Genomic DNA, 17726 nt, shown 5'->3' with positions numbered 1-17726 from the left:
AAGGTTAATGTCTTCCCCATGTCTCAAATTGTCAGAGGCATAAGTCCAGCATGGCTTTAAAATCTTCAGAGTGGAAAAGGTATGAAGGGAAAGAGGAATAGGCGTAGTTAGGGTCGACTCAAAAATGACAGGTGCATGGTCTGAAATATAGATATCCATAATTCGGGATGATTTCAAAAGGTGAATGGAGGTATGTGGGATCAACCAGTAATCAATTCTCGCGTGAGAATTGTGATTCGAATTTTTATTATTTTTGTGTTTTAAAAAAATGTAATGCTTGGTACTAACTTCAGAATTCCACTGGTTTCCAGTAATCATACAGCAGTGCATTGTGGGAGCTCAGTTAAAGGGAACCTGTCATGAATATGGTGTCTGAGTTGAAGGCAGAAGGAGCTGAGCAGATTGATGTATAGATTTATTTGAAAAAAATTCAATATAACTTGTAATTTACTCATTTATATTTCTGTTCATTTTTAGCTTTGGAGTCCAGGAGGCGGTTCTATCAGTGATTGACAGCCTTCCCTCTATGACTATGTATACAGAGATAGCTGTCAATCACTGATAGCTCCGCCTCCTGGACTTCAAAGCCCAGAATGAGCAGGAATATAAATGAATAAAATACAAGTCCTACTGAATCTTTTCCTATAAAACTATATATCAATCTGCTCAGCTCCTCCCGCTCTATAACAGACTGCCTGCAGATTATCTTACATTTTCATTGGGAGAGAGAGGGAGTCTGCTCCCTCTGCCACCGCTTACATGTGGCAGGCGCCATTGTCTGCTGCATTTAAGGGGTTAAACAGCTTAGATCGGCACTCCTGCCGATCCGGTCTGTTAGAGCAGGAGCGTGGTGCTCATGTGAGCCGAGCCCCCACTCTCTGCTGCACGGTGGACCCGTGCTACGCTTAGATCTGGCCCCTTATTGACCACCGTAAAAAGGTGTATGGGTGGTCACTAAGGGGTTAAAATAGTCCATCCATATTTTATTTGTAGGGTCCAAGCCCTTGGATATCTTCAAATCAGTGTAAAGTGTCCCTCGTGTACATAGACCACCCTAGATCAAAACCTTTGATATGTTTATGAGTGCTGAGACACCCACTGATTGCTAGAATGAGAAGAGAAAAGCTTTAGACTGACTCGATAGAAAGTCTATGGTTCTGTCTCGAGTCCGTCTCTTGTAGCGAGGAGACAGCGCTCTGTGTGAGAACTTCCCTCTCCTCGTTCTAGCAATCGGCGGAGGTCACAGCACTCAGACCCCACCGATAAAAACCTTTTTAAAGCACAAGTACACTTTAACAAAGGGGCCACAGTCACATCCCCTCCAGTGTGTTCATTGTCTCACTCATGGGCACCTTGCCTGGGATTTCAGTCGCATTTACTTTCCCTTCACTGAGCTGACCTCATGGTGTCGGACCACCACCAAATATCAGTGCCCTATCCTTTAGTTCTTTAATCCCAAAAGTGTAAATGCCGAGAGTAGACATTATCCTACAAAAAAACAATGGTACAAGTCCATTGGCGAGATATTTTTTTATTTTAATGAGATCACTGTAAAATGTTCCTTCTAGGTGGTGCTGGTCGCCCAAGATCCGGTTTTGTTTGCTGGAACAATAAGAGAAAACATCAGTTATGGACTCAGCAACAAGAGTGAGCAGCAAGTGACCGCAGCGGCGAGGCAAGCAAAGGCTGAGAACTTCATCAGTGACTTGGAAAAGGCCTATGATACAGGTAAGCGATGTAAGCATTACACTGTACAAGCACAATAGAAAACGGGAGACCAGAAAACTGACGAGTGACTCCGCAGATGGGGAATATTACCGTATTTTCTGGCGTATAAGACGACTGGGCGTATAAGACGACCCCCCAACTTTTCTAGTTAAAATATAGGGTTTGGGCTATACTCGCCGTATAAGACTACCCCTCCAACGCTATTTACTTTGGCATCAAGATCTGCAGGTAATTGTTGTGCAGGTTTCGTCCTTTGCCTCAGTCCCATATTGTGCCTTTCCAAGACTCTAGTACACCAGGACACAGTGGCCGTAAATCTGTGGCTGTGATCTGGGTTAGATTTGGCCACTGAAGTGCAAACAAACGTATTTTATTTAGTGTCACTACATAACCGTGTTGGCGATGCTCATTCACCATGTCTGCTACATGTTTTTCGAGTTCTGGCCAATGTGGGGTGCCTCTTCTTAATGCACACTTACCCCTTGGCATACTCTTTAAAGGGAACCTGTCACCGGGATTTTGTGTATAGAGCTGAGGACATGGGTTGCTAGGTGGCCGCTAGCACATCTGCAATACCCAGTCCCCATAGCTCTGTGTGCTTTTATTGTGTAAAAAAAACTGATTTGATACATATGCAAATTAACCTGAGATGAGTCCTGTCCCCGACTCATCTCACGTACAGGACTCATCTCAGGTTAATTTGCAAATGTATCAAATCTGTTTTTTTTACACAATAAAAGCACACAGAGCTATGGGGACTGGGTATTGCAGATGTGCTAGCGGCCATCTAGCAACCCATGTCCTCAGCTCTAAACACAAAATTCTGGTGACAGGTTCCCTTTAATGCTTTTTCATTTGCTTTCCAGTCCCGAACCATCTTTTCTGTTACTCCATATTGTCTTGCAGCAGCGCAGTTATTATGTTCCATGGCAAAGTTTACAACTTTAAGTTTGAAACTGGCTTCATATTTCTTTCTTCTTGCTGGTAGAGCCATGATGGGGTCTTGACTGTTAGCCATTTGTATACTGTACTGTATGTATTGGTACAGATACTGGTGCTATGTACTGTATGTAGATACTGGTGCTGTACTGTATGAACCGGTACAGATACTGGTGCTGTACTCTATGAACCAGTACAGATACTGGTGCTGTACTGTATGAACCGGTACAGATACTGGTGCTGTACTGTATGAACCGGTACAGATACTGGTGCTGTACTGTATGAACAGGTACAGATACTGGTGCTATGTACTGGTGCTGTACTGTATGTAGATACTGGTGCTGTACTGTATGAACAGGTACAGATACTGGTGCTGTACTGTATGAACAGGTACAGATACTGGTGCTATGTACTGGTGCTGTACTGTATGTAGATACTGGTGCTGTACTGTATGAACCGGTACAGATACTGGTGCTGTACTGTATGTACAGATACTGGTGCTGTACTGTATGTACAGATACTGGTACTGTACTGTATTCACCACCACATGTATCTGCTCCCCAGACAGACTGTTTTTTCACCACAGATAAGGCTACTTTCACACTACCGTTCAGAACGGATCCGTCTGCATTATAACTTAGAAAAAATTCTAAGTGTGAAAGTAGCCTGAACGGATCCGTCCAGACTTTACATTGAAAGTCAATGGGGGACTGATCCGTTTGAAGATTGAGCCATACTGTGACATCTTCAAACGGATCCGTCCCCATTGACTTACATTGTAAGTCTGGACGGATCCGCTCGCCTCCGCACGGCCAGGCGGACACCCGAACGCTGCAAGCAGCGTTCAGGTGTCCGCTTGCGGAGCGGAGGCTGAACGCCGCCAGACTGATGCATTCTGAGCGGATCCGCGTCCACTCAGAATGCATTAGGGCTGGACGGATGCGTTCGGGGCCGCTTGTGAGCCCCTTCAAACGGAGCTCACAAGCGGAGCCCCGAACGCAGGTGTGAAAGTAGCCTAAGATGCACACCAAACTTCATTAGAGATCCGCCGTTCCAACATTAGAATTGGCTGAAGTATAGATGCTCCTGCTTCCCTCTGCCTTCCCTCAGAATCGCCAATCCAACCCAGTATACAACAACCAGCCAATCACGGCAAGCGATGTACCGGTATTTTCTGTGCACACGGCACGCAATGTGATACTGCCGGCATGAGAAAACCACTGAGAGCCGGGAGAGGGGGATGCTTCAGGAGCGGCTGGCCGGGATGCAGTGCACGGTGGCTCAGCTAGAGGGCGCCTGTCCCTGAGGCTGGAGAAGGACAGCTTCTCCAGTCCGGCTAGGAAGTACGTTTCAGCACGCCGTATACCGGCATATAAGACGACCCCCGGCGTATAAGACGACCCCTGACTTTTGAGAAGATTTTCATGTGTTAAAAAGTAATCTTATACGCAGGAAAATACTGTAATTATATTTTTTATTTAAGTTTTATTTTATTTTTAGTTTCAAGAGATTCTGTCTCCAGGATTATGCCCACAGAGGCGTTTATGTGTTCTGATAGTTCTCCCAGAGCATGTCCGCAATATACTTTTGTTATGGACATGAATGATTTTGTTGATTCAGAAAATCGATTTTTTTATATTTATTAGGGATGTCCCGATACCAGTATCGGTATCGGGGCCGATACCGGACATTTGCACGAGTACATGTACTCGTGCAAATGTCGCCGATACCGCGGCCGATACCTCATGGCCCTAGATCAGCGGTGGCGGAGGCGCGTCCCATCTTCTTCCGGGCGGCGGCTGCAGCGGCGTGTCCCATCTTCTCTTCCAGTCGGCGGTGGCGCTGCTCCCAGCTGATCAGCGTGGGGATGGCAGCGGATATTATACACCTGAGGACGTGCGGGCTCGGCAGCGGCAGGAGGAGGCCGCCTCTGGCTGGGGTTCTGGATATTATCCTCAGGGGACTGCAAGAAGCTGGGCCGGAGGTGGAGAGATGGCAGGAGCTGCCGGAGACCAGGTACTGCAGTCCATTCTTATGTTTGCCAGCCACATCTAATTCTGAGAAAGCTGTGTGACAGCCAATATGGCTGCCTCTCATAAGCAGAGCCATCCAGACTGGGAGCACTCCTATAGTCTGTGACTACTCAGTCGCCTTCATTATGCTGGCCATTAAAGGGGTTGTCACAGATTTATGCCGGAAATATGTAGTGAAGTAAAGAATATCGGAGAGGTCACGTGGCTGTACTCTGCATGGGAAGGATTACATCAGGCCAGGTGGGTATGATGCATGAAATGGAGAAGAAATCCAGTTAATTTCTCTCCATTTCATGTTAAAACAGACAAACTGTGAATAATAAAATCAGGTGGTGGTGGTGGGGGGGGGGCAATGGGCATATAACAGTGCTTCCCAACCAATGTGCCTCCAGTTGTTGCAAAACTACACCTCCCCAGCATGCCCGCACAGCCAAAAGCTGTGTGGGCATGCTGGGAGTTGTAGTTTTGCAACAGCTGGAGGCACATTGGTTGGGAAGCACTGTTATATGCCCAGTTTATTAATTTATTAACCCTTGTACAAAGGAAAAGTAAAGCAGTTGTCCATAGCAACCAAATTCCAGCTTTAATTTTTTTCATTGCTATCAGCAACTGCGCCGCTGTTTCTTTGTACAAAGTTTGATAAATCTCCCCTAAGACTAAATTAAATTTGCTGTAAAAACATTACCACACCATAATTGGTATCGGTAATTGGTATCGGTGAATACTTAAATAAAAGTATCGGTACTCGTACTCGCTCTTAAAAAAATGGTATCGGGACATCCCTAATATTTATGCAAATTACCTCCGAAACCGCCGTCTTCTACATCTTTGGAGTCCAGACACACCCATTCTTATGGAGCCCAGCACTGTCCCGCATCCCACACTGCCCTCCTTACAGCCCCGACGTCACAGAGAAGAAGCTCCGTAATCCCGTGCATGTGCACGGACGCCGCACATAAGCGCCTGCTCGGTCTTCCATCCCTGTGAGGCCAGCATGCCTCAGGGAATGGACTGTGCATGCACCAGCTGTCTGCACACTCTGCTTATGTGCGGCGCCATGCTCATGCGCCGGATTACTGAGCTTCTGTGACGTCGGGGCTGCAAGGAGGGCAGTTTGGGATGCGGGGCAGTGCTGGGTCCCATAGGAATGGGCGTGGCTGAGCTCCAAAAATGTAGAGGACAGCCCCATGGGCTCTTTTCAGAGGTACTTTGTGTGTGTGTGTGTGTGTGTATATATATCTATTGATTTCCTGAATCGACAAAATCACTCATGTCAATAACAAAGGCACATTGCGGATATGCTCTGGGAGAACTATCAGAATGTATAAACGCCTTTATAGGCATAATCCTGGTGACAGAATCCCTTTAAAATACCAGGTGAACCACATATTAAGTCCACCACATCCTGATCCTGGTGTTCACACCTTGGCCACAGTATGTGGTTTTCTGATATAGTGATAATATGTGAACCCGGCCTCAGATCAGTGAATTACAGATGTCAGAGTGTTGTCACCACTTCCTGGACCCTATGTTTATTGGTCGAACAATCCCTTTAATTCTACACATTGATAATCATCACTAGCAAAAATCACGAATGACTTCCGTGTGCATTCCGTATTTTGCAGAACGGAACAGCTGGCCCCTAATAGAACAGTACTATCCTTGTCCGTAATGCGGACAATAATAGGCCATATTCTATTTTTTTGCGGAACGGACATACGGAAAGAAAATGCACACGGAGTAACTTCCGTTTTTTTTGCGGACCCATTGAAATGAATGGTTCCGTATATGGTCGACAAAAAAACGGAACGGACACGGAAAGAAAATACGTTCGTGTGCATGAGCCCTTAGGCCTCATGCAGGTGGCTGTGTCCGTTCTTGCAGTCCGCAAAACACAAATACCGGTCGTTTGCGTTCTGCATTTTGCGGATCAGTACGTACTGCCCTCTGATAGAAATGACTATTCTTGTCCGCAAAACGGTAAAGAATAGTACATGTTCTATTTTTTTTTGCGGCGCTGAGGGAGCGGACATGCTGTCTGCATCTTTTGCAACCCCATTGAAATGAATGGGTCCTCAAAAATTGTATTGTATGTGTCCCGAAACATGAGGTGTGCATGAGGCCTGACATAAACATTTCATTGGAACTTCTTCTTGTGCTCAGTGTTGCCCCCTGCTGAGTAATGTCGTTTGTATAGCTTTACATGATTTTTATTTTTGTTTGCACTGAGCACTTCTCTGTCCCTCAAAAGTGATTGCAATTTTCACATCCATTCTGCATTAAGTGTAATATATTTTAGCAAAACTTGATGTAACAAAGCCGCCCCTTTATACAAGAAGGGAGATGTTTCTCATCGGCCTGGAATTATTCTGTCACATACGCACCATCCTGACGTCAAGAGGGTGTTATGACCTATCGCTGACCCTGTTGTGCCTGGGGTCAGAAGGTCGCAGCGGGTGGCTACGCACTCAGTTTCTCAAGGGATCGCTCCATGACCTAATGGTGAGAATGGATTCTGATCCAGGTTTTCCTGCTTAGGTTTGCGATCCTTTTTGTCCCATTTAGGAATCTGTAGTTTTTCCTTTCAGCTGTTCTCTGTCAGCCACTCTCAGCTACTATATATTCTCCCTTTCTGCTTCCCTTGTTGCCAGATATAGACCTTCCTTCCAGATCTTCTATTCTGACCTCTGGTGGAGTTGGAGTTGGAGTGGAGGTGTTGTAACTGGAGCTGTTGGATCTCCGGGTGACTCCTGTTGTTATTTTCTGTTGTTATCTCCCTTTGGGGATTGTTTGTGGTGTTTGTGTTTCTCCTTCCCCTGTTGTTACCCTAGGTGTCAGTGGGGAGGACTAGTGCTCCCATCGCCCTACTCACTACCTAGGGCTTATTTCAGGGTAAGCCATGGATGAGGCACGTGATCGGCGTACGGTGAGCAGCCCGTCTAGGGACGTCAGGGCAGCCAGTGCTAGGTGAGCTAGGGGTCACCACTCTCAGACGTGATATTATATCTGGCCCTTATTTTGTTTTTTCTTTAATAAAATCCACTATGGATTCTATTGCTGCTTTGGCAAAGCAGTTGCAAGGTCTGTCTCTTGAAGTGACAGAATTGAGGGCGTTGGTCCTTCAGCAGCAGCAGCAGACCTCGAGCCCAGTGATGCTATGGGTAACCAGGTCAATCCAGAACCTAAGGTTGCTCTCCCTGACAGATTTTCTGGAGGGAGAGACAAATTTGTGGTGTTTCGAGAAGCCTGTTAATTATATTTCAGGCTGCGCCCAAATTCCTCTGGTAATGAGGAACTGCGGGTGGGGATTGTTATCTCCCTTCTCCAAGGGGATCCTCAATCCTGGGCTTTTTCATGTACCAGCTGGTACCCAGGCTCTCCGGTTGGTAGATGAGTTTTTTTGAGGCCCTAGGTCTCATATACGATGACCCTGAAGGAGTCTCCCTAGCTGAGTCTAGATTACAGCGGCTTCAGCAGGGAGATCGGTAAGCGGAGGTTTATTGTTCTGAGTTTCGAAGGTGGGCCACGGATACTCTGTGGAATGACCCGGCTCTCAGAAGCCAGTTTTACCAGGGATCGTCAGAGAAAGTAAAAGACGGGCTTGCGTCCCTTGAGGCCGCTATGTTGCTATCTATAAGAATTGATAGACGCCTTAGGGATAGGCTGAGGAGTTGTCGTCCTCCAGAGACTTTTCTGAGGCAGGAGTCTGTTTGTTCTGACTCAGACGAACCTATGCAACTAGGGGAAGCCACTCATCAGGTTGGTTCTCCTGGGGTTCGCTGTAAGACGAGGTTTTTTTTATTTTTTTGTGGTCGGAGGGGTCATTTTATTAGAACTTGTCCATCCGTACCTAAAAAGAAACAACCGCCGGAACTACTGACCCCAGGTTGTGTGGAGGATGACAACCTGGGTGTATACATCTCCTCCATACAAACGTCTCAGTTTGTTTTGCCAGCTATGGTAGTTTCGGGTATTTGAACTGAGACGATCTCAGTTTTTTTGGACAGTGGGGTTGGGGTTAATATGGTGGATGCCCAATTCGCTCGGACTCTGGGTTTGTCTTTTAGTCCTTTATCTAGATCAATACCCATATTCGCCATTGACTCTGCTCCTCTTACTCAGGGGAACTTGACACACATTGTACATAACATACATCTTCGGGTGGGGGCCCTCCATAATGAATTTATTTCTTGCTATGTCCTTAAAGGTCTTCCCACTGCTATGGTGTTAGGACTTCCCTGGTTGGTAGCGCACAATCCTGTTGTTGATTGGCAGGCCAGGGAGTGGAGTGAGGATTGTAGGGACAATTGCCTAAGTAGCAGTTGCTCAGCCACCTCGATTACAATCTTACCAGCATTTGTGTCCGACTTTTCTCTGAAAAGGTGTGTCAGGAGTTACCACCCCATCGTCCATATGATTGCCCGGTTAACCTGCTCCGTGGAGCAAAGTTACCTAAGACTATTTTTTGAATACATTGGGCATTCTTTTGTTGCTTGTTCAACAACATTATAGGTTTATATGGTTATTCATTCCCTGCCCTAACTTACGGTTCTACATTGAGGCTTTTTTGTTTGCTTGTACAAAGACTAGGTTATATCATCTTTCTGGCCCCGAAAGACAAGCCATGAAGGACTATATTTTCGAGAGTCTGGCTAAAGGACATATCAGACCCTCTTCCTCACGCCTGGCTGCAGGGTTCTTCTTTGTGAAGAAGAAAGATGGGGGCCTGCGTCCTTGACTAGATTTTCGTGAACTAAATCGGATAACTATCTGAGACCCCTATCCTTTTCCTCTCATTTTTGACCTCTTTAATCAGATTGTGGGTGCGAAATTGTTTTCCAAAATGGATTTAAGGGGAGCCTACAATCTGATTCGCATCAAAGAGGGGGATGAGTGGAAGACAGCGTTTAACACTCCTGAGGGGCATTATGAAAACCTGGTCATGGTGACCTCGCTAATGCTCCTGCTGTCTTTCAACACTTTCAACAATATCTTTAGTCATCTTGTTGGCCGATTTGTGGTGATATATCTTAACGATATTTTGATCTAGTCACTTGATCTGGAGACACACAAGGCATGTCAGGCAGGTGTTGCAGATTTTACAGATGAAAAAGTTATATGCTAAATTGGAGAAATGTGTATTCGCCATACAGGAGGTACAATTCCTGGGGTATCTGCTATCAGCTTCGGGGTTCCGTATGGATCCAGAGAAGGTCCGCGTGATCCTAGAATGGGATCTTCCTGAGAACCTAAAAGCTCTGCAGCATTTTTGGGGTTTTGCCAATTCTATAGAAAATTAATTCAGACATATTCTGCGACTGTCAAACCCCTTACGGACATGACAAAGAAGGGGACAGATTTTTGTAAATGGTCTGACGCTGCTAAACTGGCTTTTTCCTCTCTGAAGGGGAGTTTCACCTCTGCACCCATACTGGTCCAGACTGATGTTTCTAAACTTTTTATTGTGGAGGTTGAGACATCGGAGGTGGGGGCTGTACTGTCCCAGGCAGGGTGTGTCTCCAAGTAAATGGCATCCTTGTGCTTTCTTTTCTAAGAAATTGTCGGCAGCCGAGAAGAATTATGATATAGGCAACAGGGAAGTTTTAGGTATTAAATTAGCGTTTAAGGAATGGTTTCTCTTTTTGGAGGGGGCAGCTCATCCTGTCACTGTGATTACGGATCATAAAAACCTGTTATACCTTGAGTCTGCTAAACATCTTACCCCTAGACAAGCTAGGTGGTCTTTGTTTTTAATTTTAAGGTTTAATTTTAACACCTATCATCCGGGGGCAAAAAATACCAAATCTGATGCGCTGTCTTGGCGTTTTCCTCGGGGGGTGATGTTGACGATCCGGTGCCGATTTTACAAAAGGGGGTGGTTGTCTCTGCGTTACACTCAGACCTGGAGGGGATGGTGTTGTAGGCTCAGGGGGACGCCCCGGTCTCCTGTGCCCCAGTAAAGTTGTTTGTGCCTTTGAATTTGCGCCTTAAAATATTAAAAGAACATTATAACTCTACACTCGCTGGGCACCCAGGTAGTAGGGCAACCTCAGATCTATTGTCTCGTTCTTTTATGGTGGCCGAGGTTGCACCAGGATGTAGTTGATTTTGTGTCTACCTGCACAACCTGTGCACGCGCTAAAGTCACTCATACTCATCCGGCAGGGTCTCTGTTGATACTGGTCATTCCCAACAGGCCGATGGATTTTATTACTGACCTACCTGTATCTGCGGGTAAAACTGTTATCCTGGTACTAGTAGACAGGTTCATGGTTCAATGGTGCATTTCATTGCCTTACCCGCGTTGCCAAATGCTAGAACCCTGGCTCAGGTTTTTATCAGTGAAATAGTGAAGCTTCACAGGGTCCCTTCCGATGTTGTTTCGGATCGGGAACCCAGTTTATTTAGAAATTCTGGAGAGCTTTTTGTTCTCGCCTCGGGGTACATTTGTCCTTTTCCTCAGCCTTCCATCCGCAGTCGAATGGCGAGACCGAATGCACCAACCAATACCTAGAGACTTACTCTAGATGTTTCGTGTCTGAAAATCAGGAGGAATGGTTATCTTACTTATCTTTAGCAGAGTTTGCTATAAACAATCACCATCAAGAATCAACTGGTAAGTCACAATTTTTTGGTGCATAGGGTTTTCATCTGCAATTTTGCACTTTCAGTGAGGGGGAGCCTTTTGGGATCCCCAAGGAAGAACGGTTTACATCATCACTCTCTTCTGTATGGAGAAAGGTTCAAAGCAACTTGAAAAATTTAGGAGAGACAGATATAAACGTATGGCTGATAAAAAAACGTTCACCAGGTCCGGACCTAGGGGTGAATGACTATGTGTGGTTGTCAACTAGGAATATTAAGTTAAAGGTTGCCTCTTGGAAATTGGGTCCTAGGTTTATTGGTCCTTATAAAATAGTCGCTGTCATTAACCCCGTGGCATTTCGCCTAGAGCTACCTCAAACTTTTAAAATTCATAATGTTTTTAATAAATTGTTGCTCAAAAAGTATGTTGCACCTCCAGAACCATCACCTTTACCGCCCCCTCCAATCATTGTCGATGGCAATTTGGAGTTTGAGGTGGCAAGAATTGTAGATTCTCGTTTTGTCCGTCTCTCCCTTCAATATCTGGTGCATTGGAGGGGTTAAAGTCCGGAAGAAAGAATGTGGGTGCCAGCTTCGGAAGTAAACGCCAGAAGGTTAATTCGTTCTCTCCACATTTCTCACCCGGAGAAACCTGGTCCTGAATGTCTGGTGGCCCCTTGTAGAAAGGGGGGTACTGTCACGAGGTTGTCGCGACCTATCGCTGACCCTGTTGTGCCTGGGGTCAGAAGGTTGCAGCGGGTGGCTATGCGTCCGGTTTCTCAAGGGATCGCTCCATGACCTAATGGTGAGAATGGATTTCTGTCCAGGTTTTTCTGCTGTCCAATTTTGTCCCATTTAGGAATCTGTAGTTTTTCCTTTCAGCTGTTCTGTCAGCCACTCCCAGCTACTATATATTCTCCCTTTCTGCTTCCCTTGTTGCCAGATATAGACCTTCCTTCCAAATCTTCTATTCTGACCTCAGGTGGACAACAGTTGCTGTGGAGCCGTTGGAACTGGAGCTGTTGGATCTCCGGTTCACTCCTGTTGTTTCCTTTCGGGGATTGTTGTTTGTTCTTTCCCTGTTGTTACCCTAGGTGTCCGTGGTGAGGACTATTCACTACCTAGGGCTTATTTCAGGGTAAGCCAGGGACGAGGCAAGTGATCGGCATATGGGTTAGCAGCCCGTCTAGGGACGTCAGGGCAGCCAGGTGCCAGTGCCAGGTGAGCTAGGGGTCACCACTCCTCCCTCTCCCTAGTGGAAGGGTACTCCTCTTCCCTCCCCTCTGCGCCACACGTCTGTTACCTGCCATCTCAGACGTGATACCTGACATGTGATATGGGTGCAATTGCAAGGGGTGATCTATTTCCACTCACCCAATCTTACACTCCTCCTCCTCCAAATGCAAATTGATCATAAATCGCACCTCAGACACATACCACTACCCATCATTAGGCTAATGCACAAGCACACACAGACACATACTGCTCTCAAACATCAAACAGTAAAACACTTTTTGAAAGGCTATGGATTCTTAGATCACACAGGAACTAAACATATTAAAGTGTTAAAGGGGTTATCCAAGGCTGTAAATTTCCCCCTACCGCCCCTCACACTGATTCTACTTACCTAGCTCTCCACGTTGCTCCTGGTCCCCGCATGGCAGCCGCTGCTTCTTTCTGTGCACGGAGGAAAACATCCAGTGTCGGGGGAAGGAGGTATCAGCCAATGGCAGGCAGTGATGGGAACTAGCCTGCCTAGCATCACGGGTGACGCTAGGGAGGCTCGTCCCTTTCACCTCCTGCCATTGGCTGCTCCCCCCGACACCAGGGAGAAGCAGCGGCGGCCATGCGGGGAGCCAGGTAAGTAGAATCAGTGTGAGGGGCCCGGGCAACAGGGTGGGGGGGGGGGGGGGGGGCATTTCCAGTCTTGGAATACCCCTTTAAGCTTTAATTCAAAAAGGTACAATGCTTGAAAATTTTAAAAGAGTAAATAAAATGACATACGAACACAAGAAAACAATTATAAGATCAAAAGCAGAGAATAATAGGAGACCTAACACTTACAGGTCTTTCTGCATCCATGAGGGTGGAGTAGAATGGAACACGCTCAATCTTGGTTGCCCTCAAAATGTGAACTCTGGCTTTGTTTTATTAGCGGAGTTTTCTAGCCCCACCCCGAAACTTAGGAAAACTCCTTTCCTGTATGAGATCAGTAAATTAATGAGGGTGGAGGGCACCATGCATATTAAATTGTTCATCGTCTCTTAATTCACTTCACTGTATGGGATAGGAGTGTTTAGTGGAGATAAACAAATGTCCACCTGCCCATAAAGGGAACCTGTCATCAACTTTATGCTGATCTCACTGAGGGCAGCATAAAATAGTGACGGAAATGGTGATTTCAGTGGTGTGTCACTCATGAGCTAAAAGTAAGTGGTTGTCAAGAACCAGCATCATGATAATTACAGGCCAGATTTGAAAAGAGTCAAATCTACCTGAGAAGAGTCATGGTTATTCATAATGTCCTCGCTCTCCCGCCCATCTGCTGATGATTGGCAGTTCTCTCCTAGAGAGAAATGGAGACAACTAAGTAGAAGACGGTCAGTCATCAGCAGGGGGGCAGGGAGAGCAGGAATTTATGAATAACCATGACTCTTCTCAGGTGGCCGTGACTCTTTTCCAGGCCACTAATGTCACCTGTTCTTTACCCTCTTCAAGGAAAAGTATAACCTCATACAGATTCCTATTTGTATATTGTCTGATACCAAAATGTCCTATGTTTGTTTTGACAGATGTTGGAGATAGTGGGACCCAGTTGGGCGCTGGACAGAAACAACGCATTGCCCTTGCTCGAGCTCTTGCACGTAAACCCAAGTTACTTATTCTGGATGAAGCTTCAAGTTGCCTGGATGTTGATACAGAGCATGAGGTGCAGTACTGTGATCATTACAGCAAATTGATGTGATATTTTTGGCTTTTGCATGTTGACAATTTTCTCTCTTCCACAGATCCAGCAGTCTCTTCAGGGGATCCCAGGTCTCACTCTTCTGATCATCGCTCATAGGCTTCGTACTGTGCGAACAGCAGATCAGATTCTCGTTCTGGATGGGGGTCGAGTAGTAGAGTGTGGAAGCCACAATGAGCTTGTACAGAAGAAAGGCACTTACTGTAAACTCTTGCAAAATGGTGACTGAAAAACTTGGACATTGGAATAATAGAGCACCGCTAGCTTTGTTACTGTGCTGCTTACCTGCGCCAGCACCTTTCCAGGGCCATATTTATCGACACGTACAGTAAGCATCCTAAAGGACGGAAGTCTGGTAGAAAGAAAAATTATATGTAAATAATATGTTCACTTCCAGTTGGGCACAAGGAGAAAACTACAACTTTTTGTTGGTGTCAGGAAAAAGGTGATGTGGACCTTGCATAGTTTAGTAGCTGCCTCATGTTCGATGTGCTGTAACATTCAGTATAAGCCCGGCTGTTAACCACACAGCCAATCACTGGACTTGGTCACGTGCCGTTCATGCATCTGTGACCGCCGAGTTGCGATTGGCCGAGTGGTCACTTGACCATTGGACGTTCGATCATCCCTTCCGGTCTGGAGACCAAAAGCCCCGGGGGCCGAATGAGGAGGGATATAACGAGGTACTAGTAATAGATGAGTAAAGCTTTATTTCGGGGTTTATAAGCCTTTCTGCTCTCCTTAAAAACTTCTGGACAACCCCGTTAATAGGTGTCTGACATTTGTCCAGTGTACAATCAGTATTCAGCTATTTCTAGGTCTCGATGGTTATCAGTGTGTCATGAATTGCCAGAAATTTAAAAACAAAAAATTAAAAGGGAGTCTGTCACCTCCATATGGCTATATACAGTGTTTACATTGTCCTATAGCACACCTGTACGTAAAAGTACCTTTGTCTTTCCAGCTTCTGCAAGTGTAAAGAAAAAGTTTAATTCATATGCAAATGAGCGCTCGCAAGGGCCCAGGGGCGGCGTTCAGTGTTGGAGCCCAGGCTGCTCTGCCTTTTTTCATTGTTGCCCCAGCCTCTGCCTGCCCTTCTATTCCCTTGCGTCATCCTTCGGTCCGGCCGAGATCCTGCGCACTGCCTCGCCGGGGCATGCGCACTGTGATGCCCATTGTGGGCATGGCGTCGCTTTAACTACTGCTCATTCGCCAGCAAACAGCGTGAAACCACCAATCTAAATTTGATAACATATCGTGTAGAGAGGTCAGCAATATCTATAACCCAGAAAACCCCTTTAACTCTATTTCAATGAATTTGGAACTTTGTATTTGAATAAAAATGGAGGAACATGTTGGACCTAGAAATAGCAAAAATAGTTAAAATTCAGACATCCACATTAACCAGTTCACATCCGGGCCATTTGCCCCCTTCCTGACCAGGCCTAATTTTGCAAATCTGACATATGTCACTTTATGTGGTAATAGGTTTGGAACACTTTTACTTATCCAAGTCATTCAGAGACACACTGTACTTCATGATGGTCATAAATTTCAGTCAATATATTTCAATTCGCAATTTTCAAAATTTCAATTTCTCTGCTTTTAAAACAGAAAGTGATTCCTCATAAAATATTTATTACTTAACATTCCCCATATGTCTCCTTTATGTTGGCATCATTTTGTAAATGTCATTTTATTTTTTTTAGGACGTTAGAAGGCTTATAATTTTAGAAGCAATTCTTAAAAAAAAATTAAAATTGCCAAAACCCACTTTTAAAAGGACCAGTTCAGGTCTGAAGTCACTTTGTGGGGCCTACATAGTGGATACCCCCCATAAATGACCCCATTGTAGAAACTACACCCCTCAAGTTACTTAACCGCTTTACGTCCGCCCATAGGATATAAACGTCCTATGGGTGGACGTCTATTTCTGAAAGCACGTTTTAAAACGTCCTTTCAGAAATTGCAGCTGCACGCTAATCGTGCAGCTGCTGATCGGGTTGCCCGCTGTCAGTGACAGCAGGGCAACCCTAAGACAAGGCAGGGACAGTGCCCAGGTGTCCCTGCCTTCACGATCGCTGCAGACACAGGGCTCACCGAGCGCTGTGTGTGCAGAACAGGAAGCGCTATGCGCTTCCTGTTCCGGCCCGGCAGTCATGTGACCGCCGTGACCGGAGAGTGCAGGAGCTGTGTGAGGTCTCTCAGAGACCTCGATCAGCCCTGCTCTGAGGCTGTACAGCGCTGGATTGCGCTGTACAGCCTCTCTAGGGGGGTGCATTTCTCCTGTAACTGGGGCTACTAAGTCAGCCCCAGTTACAGGAGAAATCAACAGTGAAAAGAAAAAGGGAAGTAAATGTCCCCCAGAGGTCTTGTATGACCTTATGGGGGACGAAAAGTGTAAAATAAAATAAAAAAAAATAAAAGGTTGAAAATAAAAAAAATAAAAAAAAGTTTCACATGTAAAAAAAAAAAAAAAGTCCCCAAGTAAAGAATGAAAAAAAAAGTTAAAAATAGAAAAAATAAAAAAAAAGTATAAATATTAGGTATTGCCGCGTCCGTAAAAACCAGCTCTATAAAAATATCACATGACCTAACCCCTCGGGTGAACACCGTAAAAAAAAAAAAGGTCGTCAAAACAAGCAATTTTTGTCACCTTGCATCACAAAAGGTGCAACACCAAGTGATCAAAAACGCTTATGTCCCACAAAATAGTACCAATAAAACAGTCGCCTCATCCCGCAAAAAATGAGCCCCTACATAAGAAAATCTCTCAAAAAATAAAAAAACTATAGCTCTTATAGCTTCTAAACTTCTAAGCCTTCTAACGTCCTAAAAAAATAAAATGACATTTCCAAAATGATGCCAACATAAAGTAGACATATGGGGAATGTTAAATAATAAATATTTTATGAGGTATCACTTTCTGTTTTAAAAGCAGAGAAATTGAAATTTAGAAAATTGCGAATTTTTCAAATTTTTGGGTAAATTTGGGATTTTTTCATAAATAAAGGTGAAATATTTTGACTCAAATTTATGACTATCATGAAGTACAATGTGTCACGAGAAAACAATCTCTGAATGACTTGGATAAATAAAGGCGTTCCAAAGTTATTACCACATAAAGTGAGATATGTAAGTTTTGCAAAATTTGGCCTGGTCAGGAAGGGGGCAAATGGCCCAGATGGCAGGTGGTTAAAACTGATTTTACAAACTTTGTTAACATTTAGGGTGTTCAACAAGAATTAAAGAAAAATGGAGATCAAATTTTAAAATTTCCCTTTTTTCGCAGATTTTCCATTTTAATCAATTTATTTCTTTAACACATCGAGGGTTAACAGCCAAACAAAACAATATTTATTACGCTGATTCTGCGGTTTACAGAAACACCCCACGTGATCGGAAACTGCTGTACGGGCACACGGCAGGGCGCAGAAGAAAAGGAGAGCCGAATGGTTTTTGGAAGGCAGATTTTG

The 17726-nt window shown here is 45.1% G+C and overlaps 1 protein-coding gene across 2 annotated transcripts in view; it reads left to right on the top strand.

Moving 5' to 3' along the window:
* Nucleotides 1–15117, top strand: part of TAP2 (transporter 2, ATP binding cassette subfamily B member) — a 42285-nt gene extending 27168 nt beyond the window's left edge. For both annotated transcript variants that reach the window (XM_040405401.1, XM_040405402.1), the window contains exons 10-12: nt 1569–1728; nt 14078–14214; nt 14294–15117. In XM_040405401.1, coding sequence (XP_040261335.1) covers nt 1569–1728; nt 14078–14214; nt 14294–14479 — 483 coding nt within the window. In that variant the 3' untranslated portion in view covers nt 14480–15117. The remainder of the gene's footprint in view (nt 1–1568; nt 1729–14077; nt 14215–14293) is intronic.
* Nucleotides 15118–17726: the final 2609 nt, after the last annotated feature.

The sequence above is a fragment of the Bufo bufo genome, chromosome 8, assembly GCF_905171765.1.
Source record: "Bufo bufo chromosome 8, aBufBuf1.1, whole genome shotgun sequence".
NCBI lineage: Eukaryota > Metazoa > Chordata > Amphibia > Anura > Bufonidae > Bufo > Bufo bufo.
This window is presented reverse-complemented; position numbering and strand designations above follow the sequence as displayed.